Source organism: Eleutherodactylus coqui, chromosome 7, assembly GCF_035609145.1.
Source record: "Eleutherodactylus coqui strain aEleCoq1 chromosome 7, aEleCoq1.hap1, whole genome shotgun sequence".
NCBI classification, from domain to species: Eukaryota; Metazoa; Chordata; class Amphibia; order Anura; family Eleutherodactylidae; genus Eleutherodactylus; species Eleutherodactylus coqui.
In genome coordinates this window covers 45006690-45029592 of record NC_089843.1, presented here as the reverse complement: position 1 = coordinate 45029592, position 22903 = coordinate 45006690, and the positions used below count along the sequence as shown (strand labels likewise).

Here is a 22903-nt window from a genome sequence, read left to right as displayed (position 1 = left end):
ATTCAGATTGGGAGTGACTGACCCAATTTAAAAAAAAAAGAATCATGAATATGAGTAAAAATAATAGGAGTAATTAGTCCTCCTGAACCAACATAAAGCGTGATGGTGCTTCTTCAATAAATGTGGCTCAATATTTAGCACTGTTGCCTTGCAATGCTAGTCATCATTATTGTAATGTCATCCCTAAGATCCTGCTTACATCCTTCCTGCCTGTAGGTAAGACATGTGAGATCGAATGACACAAAAACAAACAAATGTGATATTTATAAAGGAGGGACCTAATGAAATTATCTATAAGAGTATTGGTAATTTCCCAACATTACTAATCTGCTAAGAAAACAGACGCAACATGAGCTCCAGCTGTAAGAAGGTCTACGGTATTGATGCGGTTGACCACCAGAATCTAATAAAGCAATTCTTTTCTCCACATGTTCCATACTCAATTTTTATGGAATCAACTATAAGTCGGATACGATCAGTTTACAAAGCATTTAGTACTGGTAAGTACAGCAAGAACTTATTATTGTAAGTCATTACTCATAAAGTATACCATTCTGACAATCAATTAGATACAACAGTGTGGATATGTGTGAGGCACTGACATTACATGAAATACTCAGGCTCATCTAGTTCCTTTTGGAAACCATTTTTAATTTTCAGATGCACATATATAATCTCCTTATCTCTTCTCTATTAGGACTTTGTTTTTGTTTTTATTTGAAGGAGGCATGTGGATTAGAAACCGATTTTCAATTGCGACATTATAGAATTCTTGAGTATTTCAGAGCGTCCCCCATTCAGGACCTCCGTAACTTGGGAATGGGAAGCAGCTACAAACAATGTCAATTTCTCTCTGGAGGACTCAGCATGTCTTTGCATTACAAGGACATCCCATGTACTTCAATGAGCACCATGTAATCCTTCATTTCCCCTGTGGTGGTGCTGCAGGGGAAATGAACATTTAGCACTCTACAGATTACAAATGATTGCTGGATTGCTGGCAATCCCAAAAGTGTGACATTCTGTGATCAGCTTATTATTACAGTGAAACTTCTAATAAAAAGAGAATAACCATATAAAGAGGTTATCTGAGATCAGACAACATTGGGACAAGTATATAAACACATAGATACTTTCCAGTTGAATCTTTTGCCACTCGAGCCCCACTTCTCTACTGCTCTGTGCTGGTCTTTGTTTGCAGGGCTCTAGTAATGACTTCAGTGGCAGCCAATCTCTGGTCTTAGCTATGTACTGCTGTACTACTGTTGTTACTGACTGGCTGTAGCGGTACAACCCTGTAAACCAAGACCGTCATGTAGCAGTGGAGATCGGGTGCAGAAGATTCAACTGGCAAATAACTCTTACTTTGTTATTCTGCATTATCCTTGCTTTGCCCCAATGTTGTCTGATCTTAGATTCCAAGATACATAATACAACGTTATCTTTATCTGGTTAGTAGGCAATATTTACCCCGGCTTGGCTTGAAGGTTCTCAGGTGCTCAGGCTCACCATGAGTCAAATGGCTTGAATAGCAACAACAAACACTTCTTTTATTAGAAAAAATCCATAAAATTATAAAATATGGAGACCATGTGATAACAAGTCAAAGCACAGATGAGTTTTGAAAGACACTGCTTTTTTGATCACAGCTCTTAGGCAACCCCAAGTAATGACATAATTAACCAAATCAGAAAAAAAGTAAGTCCCCAAAGTAAATGCCTTACAAGTAACTTCTGTTCATACTAACATTATGGATATCTTGACTGCTATGGCTCCACAAATGGCTCCACATGTACTCGGATCATTCAAATGCGATCCATTGAGTTTCAGTATTCTTTACCCTATCAGTAGCTCTGCAGACTGCTGTAGTGATGTAGTCATTAAGAGAAAGGTCTGACAGAACTTGATGATTCTTCAAATAAATGATAATTGTAATATACTTCTTAGACGTATCTCTCTTCATCCATAGGTATTGCTACTGGAAAAACCCTGATTGATTTCTGCCACGTTCCCATTCTTATTCATCTTTTTCCAATAAAGGACTTTGTAGAAAACATTACACTTGTACAAATAAATGATAACGGAGTGCAGGAAATAGAAAAATGGCTGAATAAACACCCGGATGCCTGTGATTGGTCTCATACTGCAGGGTTCCTAAAGGAATTCAAAGGAATAAGGTTTATTATTATTCTGTCCAATTTTCCCTCATGTGACCGAGTACCGATGGAACAGTACTAATGTGACGCTGCTTGGCGTAGCTATGCTGTTTGTGTATTGTGGCTAACATTCAAATTGAATAGTAGTAACCATACAATACAAATATCATAGCGTGCCAGCCGGGCTATTCCAAAAATTGTGTGAGGTGCTGCTATATCTGTACATCCATTGGGCTTCCTTCAGACACTTTTTTATACCCTAACATGTATACAAAAGATGCAGCATTTTCTAACTGGTATATCTGTTTTTACTGGTGTTTTGCATGTACTATAGAGGGACTAGTTATTTGTAAAGCACCAACTTTTCCACAGCACTTTCAGGTAATTCATCTATTAACACCCAGCTACCTGGGTACTCATTTTACTGACCTTGGAAGGCTACCTTGAGCTGGCTGCCTGAACCATGCTGAGATTGAACTTGCAACCTTCAGGTCATGAGCGAGAGCTTAGGACTGCATACTGCTGCCTTAACACTCTGCGCTACATGAGGCCCCTCTAGAGAAGCCTATGCAAAATTACCTGACAAAATGCCAAACCTGCCAGCTGTCACATTTGAAGAAAAAAAACACTGATCCCAGAACCATAAGGGCGAGCACCCACTGGCGTTTGCGTTTTCCGCGGGAAAAAAACGCAGCGTTTTCGCCGCGTTTCCCGCGATTTTTCCGCGCGTTTTTCGCGGCGTTTTCGCGGCTTTTCCATTAATTTCCATTGACTTTCATGGGTGCATTAGGAGAAAAATAAGGACACATATGCAACTGACAGTTCCTATGTTAAAAACGCAACGCAAAAAAAACGCCAGTGGACAGGAACACATGTTATCTCTATGCCTGTGCAGGAAAAACGCAAAACGCAGGTAAAAAAACGCCAGTGGGTGCTCGCCCTCAAACCATGTATAAGCAAAAAACAAACTGCACTGTTTGTGATGCTTTTTAAATATTTATTTCACTTCCAGCTAACATCTGGCAGCTGCATTTTTGCCTTAGAAAAATGAGACAAAAATGTTACTTAAAAGTTCTTTTTTTTTATTTAAAAAAACTGCTCGTGAGACCACCCTAAGAGGTTTTCTATTTTTTTTTTTACTTATATGGGTTCATAATTTGCTGATATTGTTATGGTTCTTGGGAGGCAATACTTTAGCGATTATTCTAATGTAATAGCAGTGAAAAGAGCCCATTGATCTCAATGGATTCATTCACATGTGAAAATTTTACTCGCTTTTCGGTCATGCGAAAAAATGTGACATTCTCTATTTTGTGCGGATTTGCGCAGTGCAAGAGCCCTTTGAAATCAATGAGTTTGAGTAAAAGCGTGCAACTTACGCAGAAAACCTGCATACTCAGGCGCATCTATGCCTAAACATGTGGTAGAAAAACGTGAGTGTAAGCACATATCGGCAGTGGAAATATGCCGTGTGTTTGCATGGCAGAAATATGCTTGTGCCCATATGAAGCTGGCCTTAGGCTGCATTCACACCTGTAGTTTTGATACATTTTTTGTGGGTTTTTTTTACATAATTTATGAAACAAATGATTGGATTTAACAGAAGGGAAAAGTATGAAGTTTTGTTCAGACTTTATTATTCCTTCCCTCTAGATGTAGAAATGTCTTTTTTTCTTCACTTTTCTCTTGGCTTAACATTTCCCAAGATGTGCGGCATGAGATGATCAGCTTTGAAAAAAAAATAATCATGATTTCATGATACTCTGTTGGGAGATTTCTATGCTATATATGTCCATGTGTGACCACTCAGTGGTTGTAATGTGAGTTGCAGCCTTTCAAACTTTTTGCTAAGCTGTCACTAATGTATTGATTATGGGTCAAAAAATGGAAACACTTACTACCATTTACAGATAATTGAGGATATACAGTAAATATTAGGATCTGTTGGATATAAGGTGACTATAAGGATGAGTTAGATACATCTGAATAAAGTATATTGGGAAAATTTCCCACTCTATAAATACAGATGAGCCCTTCCTTAACGCATTGATAAGGTCCATATGCCAACATGGATGTCTTATGCTGGGAGGAGCAGGAGCTTAGTTATTTGATGAAAGTGAGACTCCATCTCTAATGGCTAGGTTAAGTGCTGATCTTAGCTATTTATCCCTTTAGTGAGCGTGGCATCCCAAAGGTTAATATTAGGAGTGGGTACCCCGCAATGTGATTGTCGAGTGCTGATGGGTTGCTAAGCCACCAGAAAATGTTCCCTGCACCTGCCATCTATTATGGCCTACTAGGCCCTGCCACAGACAGGGTATAATAGTCTGCTGTAATATGCTGCAATACTGAAGTACTGTGTTGCATTGTATTATAGAAAAATTGTTCTTAATGAAGTTCAATCCCCTACTCATCAAACTTAGGGCGAGCACCCACTGGCGTTTGCGTTTTCCGCAGGAAAAAAACGCAGCGTTTTCGCCGCGTTTCCCGCGGTTTTTTCGCGCGTTTTTCGCGGCGTTTTTCGCGGCGTTTTCGCGGTTTTTCCGTTAATTTCCATTGACATTCATGGGTGCATTAGGAGAAAAATAGGGACACATATTCAACTGACAGTTTCTATGTTAAAAACGCAAACGCAACACAAAAAAAACGCCAGTGGACAGGAACACATGTTATCTCTATGCCTGTGCAGGAAAAACGCAAAACGCAAAACGCAGGTAAAAAAACGCCAGTGGGTGCTCGCCCTTATATAGTCATTTCTGTAGATGGGTGACAAAAATCAATCTTGAAATAACCACTTAAACAAAAAAGTTAAAAGATGTAAAACAAAATGGGGATAAAAAGCAATCAGAGTTTTAAGAATTACCAAATAGTACCAATAAAACTACTGCAAGCATATTTGATCACTGTGGCTAATTAGTGTTGGTGAGACCAGAGATCAGACACAGAGGTAACATGTACTTGCCACCCGATCCCTGCAATTTAGAAATCATTATGGCTCTAAAGTGGCATAGACTGCAGTGGCAAAGGAAGAAAAACAGATAACTGTAGGATGTTTCTTTTATTCTACCCAATTTCCCTCCTCCACTTATTAGAAAAAAATTACTTTCAGGACACTTGGCTACCCTACTGGACCGAAAAGCCCAGGCTCTCCCTCTCCCTTGGATCAACCAAACCAGCTGCAGAGGAGGTACGTTCATCCCTATATAGATGTACTACCTTTTGCCCGCAACTTCATCATCGATAAATTTGTATTTTGCTTTTTAGATTATACAAATTGTAACTATCTTTATAATTATTATGCTGCTAAACCATCGCTAATTAACTTAAAGGGGTTGTCCCGAGGCAGAAAGTGGGTCTATACACTTCTGTATGGCCATAATAATGCACTTTGTAATGTACATTGTGCATTAATTATGAGCCATACAGAAGTTATAAAAAGTTTTATACTTACCTGCTCCGTTGCTGGCGTCCTCGTCTCCATGGTGCCGACTAATTTTCGCCCTCCGATGGCCAAATTAGCCGCGCTTGCGCAGTCCGGGTCTTCTCCTCTTCTCTATGGGGCTCCGTGTAGCTCCGTGTAGCTCCGCCCCGTCACGTGCCGATTCCAGCCAATCAGGAGGCTGGAATCGGCAATGGACCGCACAGAAGCCCTGCGGTCCATGAAGACAGAGGATCCCGGCGGCCATCTTCAGCAGGTGAGTATGAAGACGCCGGACCGCCGGGATTCAGGTAAGCGCTGTGCGGGTGGGTTTTTTAACCCCTGCATCGGGGTTGTCTCGCGCCGAACGGGGGGGGGGGTTAAAAAAAAAAAAAACCCGTTTCGGCGCGGGACATCTCCTTTAAGTTATAAACATTTATCTTTCTTTATTATATATCTTTGGTGTTTCTTTATTATATAAACCATTCTCATAATAGCTGTATAAATCCTGTTTAGTGAAGGACCTCTTTGTAAACTCCATTTGTAGTATTACCTTCAGGTGCAAGGATCACCAGACTGCTAGTGGAACTCACTCTGGAACAGGGCACAAAGATCTGACCATGTAAAAAACAGCCCTCTCTCAAGTCTCTTTCAGGTGCCTTCAATGATCACCTCTGTGATTTATTGATCGTCATTGCAAAGCAGACCTTCAGGGGGAACTGCAGTCTATTGAGCTCAAATGGGTACTCAGTGGGTATTAACGGTATTTGTGGTACGGATACAGTTTCCCTTTTAGCACACCCAGTGATTACTGTGGCCTTGATAACATTTTGATGGAGTACATTTTTTGCAGTCTGTGCCATTACATAATTTTGGAGGGTTTAGGTTCCTTAGTAACATAACTGGTGTGCTAATCTTAAGATTGAGGTTGTGCGGGGGAAGACCGGCTGGGTTGAGGGTGTTTAGGAATTTCATGGTATAGTTTTCTGCGTCATCAGTTTGTAGTAGTGAATCTATAGACTGAGGGCGAGCACCCACTGGCGTTTGCGTTTTCCGCGGGAAAAAAACACAGCGTTTTCGCCGCGCTTCCCGCGATTTTTCCGCGCGTTTTTCGCGGCGTTTTCGCGGCTTTTCCATTAATTTCCATTGACTTTCATGGGTGCATTAGGAGAAAAATAAGGACACATATGCAACTGACAGTTCCTATGTTAAAAACGCAAACGCAACGCAAAAAAAACGCCAGTGGACAGGAACACATGTTATCTCTATGCCTGTGCAGGAAAAACGCAAAACGCAAAACGCAGGTAAAAAAACGCCAGTGGGTGCTCGCCCTTATACTGCAATTCTTCTCCTTCAAATAATTTCAACAAAATATTATTAATAGAAGCTGCTTTGTCATTATTGGGAGTTTAAATCACAGGCTCACATAACAAATTTATGGGCTTCGCTTTGAAGCCAAAGTTGTTGGGGTACACCTTACCAGTCAATTCTGTAAAAGATGTTACCACTATGGCAAAGCTTGGTGTTATGATGATCTTGCCTTCAAGTGTAGAGTTTCCTCTGTCTATTTTAAGTAACATCTCTGAAAAATGACCATCGGAAGCGTCACCTCTTAAGAGAACTCTCATTTGTTATTAAAGGGGTTGTCCCGCGCCAAAGCGGGGGTTTTTTTTTTTCAACAGCCCCCCCGTTCGGCGCGAGACAACCCCGATGCAGGGGTTAAACAAGAACACCGGACAGCGCTTACCTGAATCCCCGCGCTCCGGTGACTTCTTACTTACCTGCTGAAGATGGCCGCCGGGATCTTCTCCCTCGGTGGACCGCAGGGCTTCTGTGCGGTCCATTGCCGAGTCCAGCCTCCTGATTGGCTGGAATCGGCACGTGACGGGGCGGAGCTACAAGGAGCCACTCTCCGGCACGAGCGGCCCCATTGAGAAAAGAAGAAGACCGGACTGCGCAAGGGCGTCTAATCCGGCGATTAGACGCTGAAAATTAGACGGCTCCATGGAAACGAGGACGCTAGCAATGGAACAGGTAAGTGAAAAACTTCTGATAACTTCTGTATGGCTCATAATTAATGCACAATGTACATTACAAAGTGCATTAATATGGCCATACAGAAGTGTATAGACCCACTTGCTGCCGCGGGACAACCCCTTTAAGGTGAGCTTCCGAATATGAGGCCACAAATATGAAAATTTTAAACATGGCCTTACTTTTTCGGCTTGTGTTCCCTTGGGCACGACTAGTAAAGTTTTCAGAAAGTCTGCAGTTAAGCAAACAATTACACCCCCATTAAGCCATCATTTACTCTTACAACTTTCAGTGTTCTACTGAACGGTTCAACTCCACCTTTATGAGCCATAGTATATTCATTCCATACTATTAGGTTAGTCTCTTTTAGCACCTGCACCATATTATTCTGCCTTAATATATTGCACAGAAGTATCTCTACATGCATCAGATTTAAGGGTAGTTGAAAAGCAGAATGAGCTGTTTTACCTCCATCTTGTTATGTGGCAGCAATGCTAGAAGAGGCCAAGGCTAATCCACGATCTTTCAATATTCTGGCTAGTAGTAAATTATGAGACACTACTTGTGCCAAGAAAATTGTGCCATAACTGATCTCTTTAAGGTAAACTCTATTTTGTAAGACTGCATTGCATCTTGTAGGTTGGGGTAAGCCATAATGTTCTAAACATTGTCCTCCCAAAGACAACACTGCATCTTTAATAGAAATCAGGCATTTATTATAAATTTCATACATAATGTGGTGAACATTTTCTTGTAATACTGACACTATATGATGCTTTATGTCCTCCAACATAATATCCTTGTATTTTTCCCAACTACACTGAGAAAAGATCCTGTAGTCTGAATGGAGAATCACAAAGAAAATCTTCTTCCATAGTGGCATTTTAGTGCTTGTCATCCTCTAGCAAGCCTAAAGCCTTACAGACTGATTTTTATGTTGGGCGAACAATACCATTAACAGTCATCAAATCCAAGAATGATGTTGGACCTCTAATTTCATGAAGTAGAAGACTAAGATTATAGAACTCAGCATTATTGGGGTGGAGGGTGTACACTCTGCCCAAAGCTTGATCCCTTTTTACTTCTGGCCAGGCATCAGCATCAATTCCACGTTTTCTCCTTTCTAAGGGCGAGCACCCACTGGCGTTTGCGTTTCCCGCGGGAAAAAAACGCAGCGTTTTCGCCGCGTGTCCCGTGTTTTGTCCGCGCGTTTTCCGCGGCGTTTTTCGCGGCGTTTTCGCGGCGTTTTCGCGGCTTTGCCATTAATTTCCATGGAGAAAAATAAGGACACATATGCAACTGACAGTTCCTATGTTAAAAACGCAAACGCAATGCAAAAAAAACGCCAGTGGACAGGAACACATGTTATCTCTATGCCTGTGCAGGAAAAACGCAAAACGCAAAACGCAAAACGCAGGTAAAAAAACGCCAGTGGGTGCTCACCCTTAATATGGGAAACAAATGTATGTGAAAGTACAAGAAAATAAGAGTTACACTATTAATTTTAAAGGTGAAACCACTGTCCTTCAGAACTCTTTACTGGTACTGGGGGTATGCGTTGTCTCCTGTTTGAGTTTCTTTAAGGAGGGGTCAACGATACTTTTTGCTGTAGCGACCTTCTTTTATACGGGGTGCATTGGTGTTTAAATTACCGCAAGGCTCATGGATCGTATTGGCCTTGATAATTTCATGAAGGAGAGGATCTTTTTTGGGTTTTGGTATCTCCACACAGATAAGATCATCTATTTTGTTTGGAGAAATGAGTTGCTCTAGCCACAACAAAATGTGGATATGAGGAAGACCCCTCTTTTACCATTCAACAGAATACATAAAACAACACACTTTTCCAAACAAATGTCCCCTTGTTAACAATGCCATTAATGCTTTTACCTTTAAGTGAAATACTCTAGCTATAATGTCATTATGATTGTGGGGTTTTTAACCAGGCAGCAAAACCTCCGCAATTTCCTTCCATCACGGATTACACCTAAATACGATGAAAAAGTCAGGACGACATTAATAATAATTGACAAACGTCAAGGCATCTTTAGTTTTTTCATGCATATATCAAGGAGAACCAGTGAATGGGGATGGGAGCACCACCACTTCCCCAAACTGAGCAGCATCAGTATCTTGCCTCTTTAAGATGTATATAGCTGTCTGCTCTGAATTGTGCTTGGTTCTTTTTCATATAACTTAATTGCTCGGTCTCTATTTTTGCATACATACCATGTTTCCATGAAAATAAGACCCTGTCTTATATTAATGTTTGCCCCAAAAGAGGCACAGAAGCTTATTTTCAGGGGGTGTCTTATATTCACCTAGCAGGCACCGTCCGGGCCCCTCCTGCTGGTCTCCAGCGCTCTTCCAGTCTTCTGTGTAGTCCTGAACACCAACAGAACATCTCTTGTTGGTGACGGGGCCAGAATACCCCACCTTCACAAAGTGATTACTCTGATTGGTTCATGAGCGCTGCCTCAGTCAATGGAAGCCAGCGCTCGATGAACCAATTACAGCCATCCAATGATGTCATTCAATGACATCACTGAATGGCATCATTGAATGGCAGTAATTGGTTCCCTAATAAAAAAAGGAAAATACAAAAATGTCCTTTACCCTAAAGCATGTAGTGTGGTACCTCAGTGCAGATGTCAGGTTGGTGGGAAGGGACTCTAGTAGTAAGGATTAACAGTGAAAGCATGATTAGATTTTATTGCTGAGAGAGTTCTTCATTTCTGACATAATATTGAACTTGCATTACGTTTCAAAGATAGATAATTACATTTTCCTCCATTGACCTTTTCATGACATTCCCAGGGATAAGTACAGGAGCACACATCTGTACACTTTGCTTTATCTTCCAGCTTTTCTCCATGGCTTTTACTATAATAATCTTTCTAGTTTCTCTCTCTCTTTGTATCTTCTCCTTTACTCCACTTTTCCCTCTTGCTGTCTTTCTATACTTTCAACATGTCCCTCTTGCTGTCTTTCTATACTTTCAACGTGAATAAACTTTTCTACTCACACATCTATTTTCTCCTTCCCACTGTACTGGCTGTTTTTGATGTTACTTATTTCTCTTCAGACTCCGACTGACTGAGGCTCCACCTTCTTCCTTTTATCTCTCTACTCCAAGTCAACCTGTACAGGGAACCCATCTTCCAATCACAGGCCCTATATCTTCCGGCTACCTGGCTAAACACTGCCTAGGTTGTTGTTAGGTAATCTTAAACCTGAGAGGAAAGGAAACCTGTCAATGAACAATACACAGTGTTGAATGTAAAAGCACATTAAAAGCATATAACTTATTTTTGACACACAATCATAACCATGATTTTAAACATGAAATAATCACAGAAATACTGTAGTGACCCTAATCCAGGTCACAACACTAGCAGTATTGAGAAAACCTGTGCCTTGAAGTGTAAGAAGTAAACATCTGCATCTTCGGAGTGAAAGTTTGTGTTATTTTCACTAGTTTGTGTATCTTTGTGTTGCTGTGTAAATCCTCTGCTGGATGCCAGCACCATGAATGCCAGGTTTCTCAGCAGAACATTCCAGGCAGTCAGAACCTAATCAGTAACTAATGGCATGACCTATCGGCATGCCATCACTTACTAGTCAGAAAACTCCTTAAAGGAAGGAGAAATCTTAAGCAGAAATGACCAAGCTTATAAGAGAAAGGCAACATATGGCTTCTACACTTAGGGCGCCCACCCACTGGCGATTTTTTTTCCTTTGCGTTTTGCGTTTTTTCTCAAGAGCAATTAGTTTTGAATGTACTCCTGTCCACTGGCGTTTTTTTTTTCAGTCCGTTGCAATTTTTAACATAGGAACTGTCAGTTGCATATGTGTCCTTATTTCTCTCTTAATGCACCCATGAATGTCAATGTAAATTAACGGAAAAAGCCGCGAAAATGCCGCGAAAAAGCAGCGAAAAGCGCGCCGGAAACGCTGTGTTTTTCACGCACGAAAATCGCAAACGCCAGTGGGTGGGCGCCCTTAAAGGGGTTGTCTCATGAAAGGATGTGGGGTTATACACTTCTGTATGGCCATATTAATGCACTTTGTAATATACATCGTGCATTAATTATGAGCCATACAGAAGTTATTCACTTACCTGCTCCGTTGCTGGCGTCCTCGTCTCCATGGATCCGTCTAAAATCGCCTCTTCTGGCGATTTTAGATGCGCTTGCGCTGTGCGGTCTTCTGTTTTCTGAATGGGGCCGCTCGTGCCGAAGAGCGGCTCCTCGTAGCTCCGCCCCGTCACGTGTGCCGATTCCAGCCAATCAGGAGGCTGGAATCGGCAATGGACTGCACAGTGAAGATCCCGGCGGCCATCTTACTAAGGTAAGTAAGAAGAAGGAAGAAGTCACCGCAGCGCGTGGATTCGGGTAAGTACTACCCGTTTTTTTTTTTTATAACATGCATCGGGTTTGTCTCGCGCCGAATGGGGGGCCTATTGAATAAAAAAAAAACCGTTTCGGCGTGAGACAACCCCTTTAAGGATTTAGGAATGTGATCTAGAACTGCACTTTGATTCAGTAAGTGCTAATCATCTATGTCTTCAAATGCTTATATCTTACAGTGATGAGTCGGATGATGAGGAAGAAACCACAAGAGCAAAAATAAAGGTTTTGAAATGGGACCTCAGTGACGATAACCCTGCAGAGGCGCTATCACTGCCAAAAGCTGACATTGTCACATGTATGTGGTTTCTGGAAGCAATCAGCAGGAATCATGATGAATATAGAAGAAACCTAAGGAACATTTCCACTGCAATCAAACCTGAAGGATTTCTCATGATGCAATCAAATCTTAATTCTTCTTATTTTAAAGTTGGAGAAGAAACATTTCACTACTTACCATGTGATGAGAGTTTCCATAGGAAGATGCTATGTGAGGAAGGTTTTGCTATTAAGCATTGTGAGATGTTTGATAGAGTAATAAACACTGACGAAGCAGATCATGAGGGGGGGATGTTTATCGTTGCCCAGAAAGTGAGGGGGCCACAGACCAGGGAAATTTCATAGTCATGCATGTATTTCTGTCAGCTTATCTGCTATTATCTTTTGCTAGAGGCAGCAATATAATATATTTCCATTTATTATGCCAAATATTAAAGAAATACTGTAACAAAATTGCTACTTACATTAACCCTTTCATTAAGTGCAGGTACTCAGAATAAAGAATATTTGCTTTATTCCAAGAAGAACAGCAGCAAAATATTCCCTTATGCAGGGCCTGTTCACATGATGTATCACCTTATATCCAGGGAATCCATCATGGATCACATCTAAAATCCTGAAAATGCAATCAGAATAGAACCCCTGGGCGTCAGTTATCTCTGCCATATCTGATGAAACGGAGATCAATGGGATTCAACAGGCTTCAGTTTGCTTCTGGTATTTTGTGGAACGAAGAATAACATGGTCCACTGTTGTCAGGAGTTTAGACGTAAGCCATGGTCATTGAATCCAGATCCAGTTTTGCATCTACATGGACAGCATTGATGTGCAGTACAGCAGTCCATTTATTAGTTTGCACTTCCCTATTTTCGCTGGATATCTGTTGATCCCACCACCACTATGTGTATTCCTATTAGCAGTAGAATTTAAACATCTAATGCTACTGTGGATACGCATCTGATTTTGCATCAAAAATCACACAAATTGTGTGGATTTTGACTGTTTGGATGCAGAAATGCTGTGGAATTTGTAGCAGAATTTTCTGCTGCAGACATTCCACAGCATTTCCGCTCCGTGTGCACATATCCCTGAGGCTTCTTTCCCACGAGCATATATCGGCCCTCCGTTTTCATGGTCGGCCGATATACGCTGTGATCCGATGCATTGGGTTCCAATGCATCAGATCACATGGTCGTATTCCAGTGACGTAAAAGCGCCTGGCCGGCCAATATAGCATCGGGCATTTTTATGTTGGGGCCAAAAGGTAACTTGGAACTATCTTTTGGGCTGAAATTCTGCCCCCTCCCATTGCGATCAGCTGGAGGGGAGGAGAGAGAGAAAGTGAGCTTGCGAGAGGGAGGGAAGGGGCGACGGCATGGCAGCCTCGTCATATATGCACTGGGCCCATGCCATCTGAACGGGCGCACAAACATTAGATTTGTGCACCCATTCACAAGCTTTTATGCCACAGATGGAAGTATATATCGTTCGGACGTGAAAGCGTCGGACGCTATACGCTCGTAGGAAAGAAGCCTGAGGGTGAATTGACATGCTGCAGAGTTGCTGTGGATTTTCAATGCTGATGCTAAAAAATCTGTGTTGAATTCAGAGCATGATGTAAAATGTCTACTCTGCCAATCACCAAACCTGTTGCAGATTTGTCAAAGATTCCCATAGTGGATTCCACCCTTTGCAATACAAAACACCAAATTTGAACTAAAATATGCACATAACATGGTTACTTGATTGAGGATTAATTGCAGCTTTGCTAAGAAATCTATGGGACCTTTCACACAGGATGGAATTGTCTACTAGATGCAGGGCAGAGCTTATCAATTAGTGCGGATTTTGTGCATTCTAGAGAATGTCATGCTTTTTTTTTTACGCAGACTTTAATCACTGAATTACTTCTCCCATATGTTAAAAATCCACATCAACAATCCCTCAACAGCAGCAGAAAGCTTTTCCTCTACAGAACTTAATCTTGTGGATTTTAACAGGTTCAAAATTCAAATCCCACAACATTGTGATGCAGAAATGTGCGAGTGGACAAATTCCGTCCAGTGTGAAATGTCCTTTTGTAGAACTTGCCTGCAGCATGTAAACTCATACACATCATTTCTTAATTTTATTTTATTGTCTTGTCCACAAAAGTTCTAATCTGTCAGAAGTTTTTATTATTTTTTGCTGATGAATCCTTGGAATGAGAATATTGTCTATGTCTATTTATGTGCAACTTTACTGCAATAAATTGTGTGCAGCCATATACAGTGTTTTGTGTATTTACTGATGGACAAAGAAATGTATTAGGGGTCCTCAAACAGTAGTTGCACCCCCAGCCCAAACATAGTAAACAATAATGCAGCATATCTATCAAGTCATTGCATCAGTTAGTTGAATCCAAAATGATATACATGTTGGACTCTCTGTCACAGATATCAGAGATGCCATACCACAGGAAGAGCCTCTGTTCGTCTTTTACAGATAGCACTATAAGAACACGACACCCTTTACTGTATGTGGTCGTTAATAGAAAACCTTTTTCATCCAGTATGATGAAGACATAATATTAGTGAGAAGAAACTGCCCCGTAGTGGTTCTAGCTGAATGTTTTACTTCTTGTTTTCAGTAATCTACTTCCTGTCTATATGTAATATAAAAAATATAGTGGAAGAGAAATCGGAATAAAAAAAGAATAAGATCTTTCTTGGCAGACAGGAAGCAGAAAAGTGAGTACATCTAATGCACAGATGGCGCCGAAGACACTACACCTCACTTTGTAGCATGTGTCCAGAAAGTACAAGTCCGCTGAGCTACACAGGATTTTTGTAGAGCCAGTGATGATGTTGCAATCCCACTGGGACATCAAGCAAAGCAAAATGGGAGAATTACAGCCAGGACTGGATGATTATTCACCACACAGTCCACATGACTACAGATGAACAATTTATGTATAGCGCACTGTGTTATACCTAGGGATGAGCGAGTATACTCGCTAAGGCACTACTCGCTCGAGTAATGTGCCTTAGCCGAGTATCTCCCCGCTCGTCCCGAAAGATTCGGGTGCCGCCGCGGGGCGGGGAGCTGCGGGGGAGAGCAGGGAGGAACGGAAGGGAGATCTCTCTCTCTCCCTCTCTCCCGCCCGCTCTGTCCCGCTCCCCGCCGCAACTCACCTGTCAGCTGCGGCAGCCTCCGAATCTTTCGGGACGAGCGGGGAGATACTCATCTAAGGCACATTACTCGAGCGAGTAGTGCCTTAGCGAGTATACTCGCTCATCCCTAGTTATAACTTCACTGTTATACTGTCAAATACTGAAATGGTTGATTTTGACAGACATGTTTAGAAACGTATTTCTGACCAGTAGAACAACATGGCGGTGGTTTAATCTCTTAAAATCTACAAACAGGATCCTTTTAGATTCAGAGGGGGAAATACAGTTCCTGAGGAAAACATGAATCACATTTATACTAAAGTCCTCTTATTTTGAATGTATCTTATCAGGAAAATTTTTTCCATGTGTCCTATTAGGGTCTCATGGGGTCCCTTCTTTGGGGTTCTCCTATATAAACAAGAATAGAGACCCATACAAGGGGAAACATTTGACTGCCATCATGGGTAGGACATGGGTAGCTCTGATGGTGCCCACATAAGTTACTTTAGAATCTACCTGCCACCATCCAAGTTCTGATGGACAATCGTTTATTTTATTGCCTCTATTGCACCCTCCCCGCTAATTTCTAGTTGTCTTATCCATATGAAAAATTGTTGGTAAAAAAAGTTAAAGGAAGTTCAAGATTTTAATCTATAAATCACACACTAACCTCATTGCTGCTATAGACAACTGCTTATTCTGGCTGTCTCTGCTCCTGCAACGGCTGCCCATGGCATCTCCAGAAGCATCTGAGCGGTCTCGGGGATCAGGCTGATCACCATGGCCTTTAGCCTCTTAAGGACGCAGCCCTGTTTTTTTCATTTTCGGTTTTGCCTCCCTAGTTTAAAAATATCATAACGCCTTTATTTATCCATCAATGTAGATGTCTGAGGCTTATTTTTTGTGGGACGAATTTTATTTGTCAGTGGTACCCTTTAATGTACCATATAATATATTTCTTCAGTGTACACACTGGAGCAAAAATAACATAACTTTTTTTCTATGGTTTATTATGATTACTACAATGCTAAATTTATATAGTTTTTTTGCATTCTAATTTAAAAAAAGCTAAATATCTTTGGAATAAAGTAAAATTATTTTCTGCCCCCCCCCCCCCCTCTTCTGACAGCTATAACTTTTTATTTATCCATTGACATAGTTTTATGTGGGCTCGTTTTTAGTGGGATGTCCTGTAGTTTCTATTGGTTCCATTTTGGAGTGCAAATGACTTTTCTTATTACATTTTTCTTGGAGACAGGGTGACCAAGAAAAGCCCATTTCTCACGGGGAAAAGGGGGGGGGGGGATGAAGAACGCATCTGCCGCATGTGGCAGATGTTTCCTTCATCCCCACTAGTAAAAAGAATTCTCTGCTGCTAAATCTGCCTCATCTGTGACAGATGTAGCAGAGGAATTCTTTAATTCCCTACTGCAGCTGTCACACATGACAGCAGCGGTAGAGGATTCTGTTGCCGACACCCATCATTGGTTTTCAGTGAAGGGCTTTAAACATAAGCCCTTCCCTGAAAAACCAGTAAAAGTACAGTAAAAAACAAAACAAAAAAAACATACCTACCTTCAGCTGCATCTTCTCTACACTGATCGCCTCACAATAAGCTCTTTCAGCAGGCGGGGATTTTAAATTCCCGCGTGCTGATATATCAATGGTGCAGAGCCGGGGAAAGTGCAGAGAAGACGTGGCTGAGCCCCGGCAGCTTAAGGGAGGTATGTATTTTGTTTTTTGTTTTTTACTGTACTTTTACTAGTTTTTCAGGGAAGGGCTTATGTTTAAAGCCCTTCCCTGAAAACCAATGACAGGGATGCCGGCAGCAGGATTCTCCACCACAGCTGTCATGTGTGACAGCTTCGGTAGGGAATTGAAGAATTCCTTTGCTGCATCTGTCACAGATGTGGCAGATGTAGCAGCAGGGAATTCTTTTTACTAGCGGGGAAGAAGGAAAAATCTGCCGCATTTTTACAATAAAAGGATTGTTTTTAGGTAAGGGCTTATATGTAAAGCCCTTCCATGAAAAACAATTCAGGGGTGCCTGCAGACCATTGTTTTCAATGGAGCCGCCAGCAGGAGTCGCGGCTCCATTGAAAACAATTCAGACAGCTATCGAGCATGGGTAAGCATTAGAGATGAGCGAGCATACTCGTCCGAGCTTGATGCTCGTTCGAGTATTAGGGTGCTCGAGATGCTCGTTACTCGAGACGAGCACCACGCGGTACTCGTCTCGATTAAACGAGCACTGACCATTGAATTCAATGGAGCCGGCAATACAGCCGGCTCTATTGAAAGCAATGGGCTGCCGGCGTACGCGGGATGAATTGTCGGGAAGAGCTTAAATATATAAGCCCTTCCCTGCAATTCATCTAGAAATGTGTAAAAATAAAAAATATATATATACTCACCTGGTCCCGGCAGAACGATGTTAGCCCATTGAATTCAATGGAGCCGGCAATACAGCCGACTCCATTGAAAGCAATGGGCTGCCGGCGATCGCGGGATGAATTGTCGGGAAGGGGTTAAATATATAAGCCCTTCCCTGCAATTCATCCAGAAATGAGTAAAAATAAAAAATATATATATACTTACCTGGTCCCGGCAGACGGAGCTCAGCACGGCAGGCTGCAGTTCTCCTGAACTGCTCTAAACAGCTGTGAGTAGTATTCAGCAGCCGGGGATTTAAAATCCCCGCCTGCTGAATGAGATGCCTCTGATTGGTCACAGCCTGACCAATCAGAGGCATCCCTCACTCACACATTCATGAATCGGTGTGAGTGAGGGATGCCTCTGATTGGTCAGGCTGTGACCAATCAGAGGCATCTCATTCAGCAGGCGGGGATTTTAAATCCCTGGCTGCTGAATACTACTCACAGCTGTTCAGAGCAGTTCAGGAGAACTGCAGCCTGCCGCGCTGAACTCCGTCTGCCGGGACCAGGTAAGTATATATATATTTTTTATTTTTACACATTTCTGGATGAATTGCAGGGAAGGGCTTATATATTTAACCCCTTCCTGACAATTCATCCCGCGATCGCCGGCAGCCCATTGCTTTCAATGGAGTCGGCTGTATTGCCGGCTCCATTGAATTCAATGGGCTAACATCGTTCTGCCGGGACAAGGTAAGTATATATATATTTTTTATTTTTACACATTTCTGGATGAATTGTAGGGAAGGGCTTATATATTTAAGCCCTTCCCGACAATTCATCCCGCGTACGCCGGCAACCCATTGCTTTCAATAGAGCCGGCTGTATTGCCGGCTCCATTGAATTCAATGGGCTAACATCGTTCTTCTCTGCCACAGCTGTTACAGCTGTGGCAGAGGAGAACGATCTTTACGCTGACAGTGGGGGGGGGGGGGTCTCACTCTTGCCGCTATTGTGGCTTAATAGTGGGACCTGGGAACTTGAGATGCAGCCCAAAATGTAGCTCCTCGCCTGCCCTATTCGTTTCTGTGTCGTTTCCATCACTTTCTTGTGTTTTGCAGATTTTCACAAATAAAAACCTTAGCGAGCATCGGCGATATACAAAAATGCTCGAGTCACCCATTGACTTCAATGGGGTTCGTTACTCGAAACGAACTCTCGAGCATCACTGAAAGTTCGACTCGAGTAACGAGCACCCGAGCATTTTGGTGCTCGCTCATCTCTAGTAAGCATGAAAAATGCTCAGGTCTCCCATTGACTTCAATGGGGTTCGTTACTCGAAACGGCTCTCGAGCATTACAAAAAGCTTGTCTCGAGTAACGAGCACCCCAGCGTTTTGGTGCTCGCTCATCTCTATTAAACATCCAATAACTTTTAAGCATACTTCCTAAAATGATGTTGTCATGCCAAAATTGCTCAGATTTTCAGCCACAAATATTCTCACTTCCTTCTAATTTTTTTCCAGTCCATGCTATCATGCATTATAAGAGCTGTGGAATACGTTGGCGCTATACAAATAAAAACAATCACAGAAAATGGACGTTACTTACTAACTGAGGAGTGCATATAGATGCATCCTCCTCTCACCATGCAGGTAGCTGACTACCAAATGGAGGAGCAAATAACGCCTGTGCAGGACACCGATAAAACAACCACTCACGCTGCCTCTTGATAATGAGGGGGGTGGATGCTTGGCGTACACTCCCACACATAGTGGATACAGGGTGCCAGACCATTCTGATATATGCAGTCCACCATGCAGACCAGCAACCTATTAATGACGCCATGATAATTCGGCGGGTTGCCCTGCATTTCCATCAGTGAACCATATTGGTACTGCCACCCTGGGCTCCCCCTGGAGTCTTAATGCCACGCTGCATGTGAATGATAGATAATAAATGCAAGGCATTGGTTGAATGTTGGCCAAGATACATGAGCCCACTGTGATGCATTTATATTAGTGTAGGGACCCACTACAACGCAAGGAACCGTGAAGTGGTTAGTGGGCTCATGTATCTTGGCCAACCTTCAACCAATGCCAATGCCTTGAGAAATGTAAAACTCTATACATAGAAAAAGGAAATCTAAAGAAAGAAGACTTTACACTTCCAAGGCCATACAGGACCCCTGAACATCGGTTGGGGCATTTAAATGCCATTGTCAGAACAGCGGTTATCAGCTCCAATGAGCGGCCGGGCTTATCAGAGTTGTTGCGGGCAGGTGTCGACTGTAAGAAACAGCTGGCACTTGCATTGTATGGAGCAGGATCGACCCCTATCACCCGCCATACAAACTCTGAAGTTTCAGGACGTAAGTGTACATCCTGTATCTTTAAGGGGATAATAGTGTCCACTTTTTTCATATATAGTGCAATGTCTAGATCATAGGAGTATATGTTTAGTGGTGTGTTGTTTCTGTCTCCTAGAGTTAAGGCTTTCTGTAGCTGTGATGTGTCTTGTTTACTGGAAAAGAACTCTTGCAGTTTCCAGATTTGTTTGTGAGGTAAGTTTATTATGTTGATAGGGCCTCATTATCTCTCTTTACTAGAGACTAGAGACTATTGCAGACTTTGCATGCTGCTCTTTATGCTTTGCTAGTTTTGTTGTATGTTTGTAGAATTGTTCTAGTTCTGTGTATATCCAGGAAAACAACTCCAAAGGAATAAGTGAGCACAGGGATGGCATATGTATTAATAGCTTGGATTGTATGATTGTCATTTATGAATTCACTAAGGCAGAGGGAACTCGAATTTAAATACAGCCCATTCACAGACGAGTGTCCTTAAATTTACCTTTTAGTGATATCAAATTAAAACTAACGGCTACATACTAACAAGTAAAACAGACAAAGCACAACATATAAGTATCACAGTTGGAAAACCCATCCTCCACAAACTTCCCTGTGGAGGGATCCCTAGATGGGAGTATATACGTAGCTCCAAGGAGTAGGAGGAAAGCCCCAAGCAAAAAACTCTCTTCCTGGGTTGTCTCTAACCCCCACGCCAGAGATGTCCTACTGGAATGTGGATGTATGCTATGTATCAGTGTTGATTTTGAAAGCAAAGGTGCCAGTATCCAAAATGTATGTAGGAATAAATCAGGTGTTTCCAATTTCCTAATAATGTCTGTTTTGTGGATTGACTCTGCTTTAATAGTGAGTCACCCCAATCCAAGCGGAGATAGTTAGTATGATAAAACACAATTGACACACTATATAGAGATAGATAGAAGTTTGGGAATGAATCCCTCACTCAAAATGGTTGAGCCAAAGACAAAATTAAAGAAGAGGTTTAAGTGGGTTTGACGCATTTCTGTTGGACCTACAACTCATCAGGAACCTAATTTTCTTGCTAAAGATGGATTCAATTGCTACAAGAGCATATAGTTCATATCAAAAGACTGCCCTTTGGACTGATGATTAAAGTTCAGAATCACCCACCCAAAACAAGGAGTGTGATCCCCGGAGGTGCAATTTCCTACTCCTAAAAAAATGCTAAGTCTAATTAAGTAGACAGACTCACGCTTAGATTAATAGTGTCCTAAAATGGGCATAAAAAGACCCCACACTACCTTAAGTTCCCTAATAGGATCCCCAGAGGACCCAATAATCCCTGGGTTATGTTACAATCTCCAACCCAGAGAACAATTCCCTAACCAAGCAATAACAAAGGGAAAAAAGGAAAAAAAAATGCTAGCATGACCGCCAGCCCTGATGGTGGAGTGGTGGTCAATTGTTGGGCTAGAGTCAATCTGATCTAATATAGCCCATGCTAGGTAAATTCCAGCCCTAAAGGTGGATATCAGATGATGTCAATGACCCTGCCTCCAGAGGAGACAGTTCCAATCAGAGCCTGTTGCTATAGTATCCTGAAAGCATTGATAAGTGTACACAATCATCCAGAGGCATCAATTGGTTGCCACTACAATCAAGTGCCTACCCTGAATACACCCTCACGGGCAACCAGGGATATACATAGGGGTGGAGGGCGGTAACCCTAGGGGTAAAATATTCCCCCATCAACTATTACCCCTAGGGTGAGTACATATCCAACAATTTTCCAATCTTTCTGCATTATCAAATGCTGCAGTAAGTACTTCATGCTGTTTAACAAACTTATTGTCCCAATTATTTTCCAGCATATTATACAAGCCCAAAACCCATGGTACCATGGCTAAAAGGATATACATGCTTATAGCGGGCATTTGATTCTTTGTTTTGGACAGAGACTGATTTACAGTAGTTGAGGTGGACCTAATTGCTTTTTCCTTCCGATTTGACTGAAGTGGCAGTCATCAACTGGATCTTGTATGGTCCTTCAAATTTTGGTTCCTAACCTTTTTTCCGATATGTCCTTTTGAGGACAACGCAATGACCTGAAAGTAAAACTATGCAGGAAAATACATGTTTATAAGTTACAGTTAACTCCTGATATAAGGCACTCACGTGGGAAGTGAGGTTGTCATGCTGGAAGCAAAGAAAGCATAAGTCTGTTACAGGGGGCCCTACCAAAGAAAACTTCATAAGAGCTCAATTTAGTCTTATGATTTTTCACAGTTCTGACTGATTAGAGGGCTAATAAAATGGGTACCTCTATATTATTTTACAATCCATGCCTCTATCTAACAGGAGAAGAGTTCTATGCACTCCAAAATATCTCCCTTTGGTAGCTTTATGCAGTTAATCTGTAGTCGCTGAAACAGATAGTCTAGCCTTGAAGTAATAGCAAGGAGGTACTTTGACCAATTGGCCTAGGTTGTGATGAGCCTGTGCAAACCAGTTTGCAGTAATACATTCACCATCTAATAGTCAGACACCACCTCTACACGGTGATAGTGATTATATTGCATTTAGGGTAATTTTACACAGAATGTCTATTGGGACAATAAGCACATGACAACTTTCCTGATGACTATTACTCCTGGGCTTTCACACAGCAGAGATAGTCGTTTAGTGAATGGAGGCGGAGCTCACAGCAGATCTCTTCCAGTCACCTGCATCCATTCAATTTGAATAGAAAGTC

At 41.9% G+C, this 22903-nt stretch overlaps 1 protein-coding gene across 1 annotated transcript; it reads left to right on the top strand.

The window, feature by feature from the left end:
* The first annotated feature begins 307 nt into the window (after nucleotides 1–307).
* On the top strand, nucleotides 308–14562 carry LOC136572417 (nicotinamide N-methyltransferase-like). Its single transcript, XM_066572955.1, has 4 exons — nucleotides 308–500; nucleotides 1970–2177; nucleotides 5266–5343; nucleotides 12197–14562. The coding sequence occupies exons 1-4, from the start codon at nucleotides 350–352 to the stop codon at nucleotides 12639–12641; spliced, it is 882 nt and encodes a 293-aa protein (XP_066429052.1). The 5' UTR covers nucleotides 308–349; the 3' UTR covers nucleotides 12642–14562.
* Nucleotides 14563–22903: the final 8341 nt, after the last annotated feature.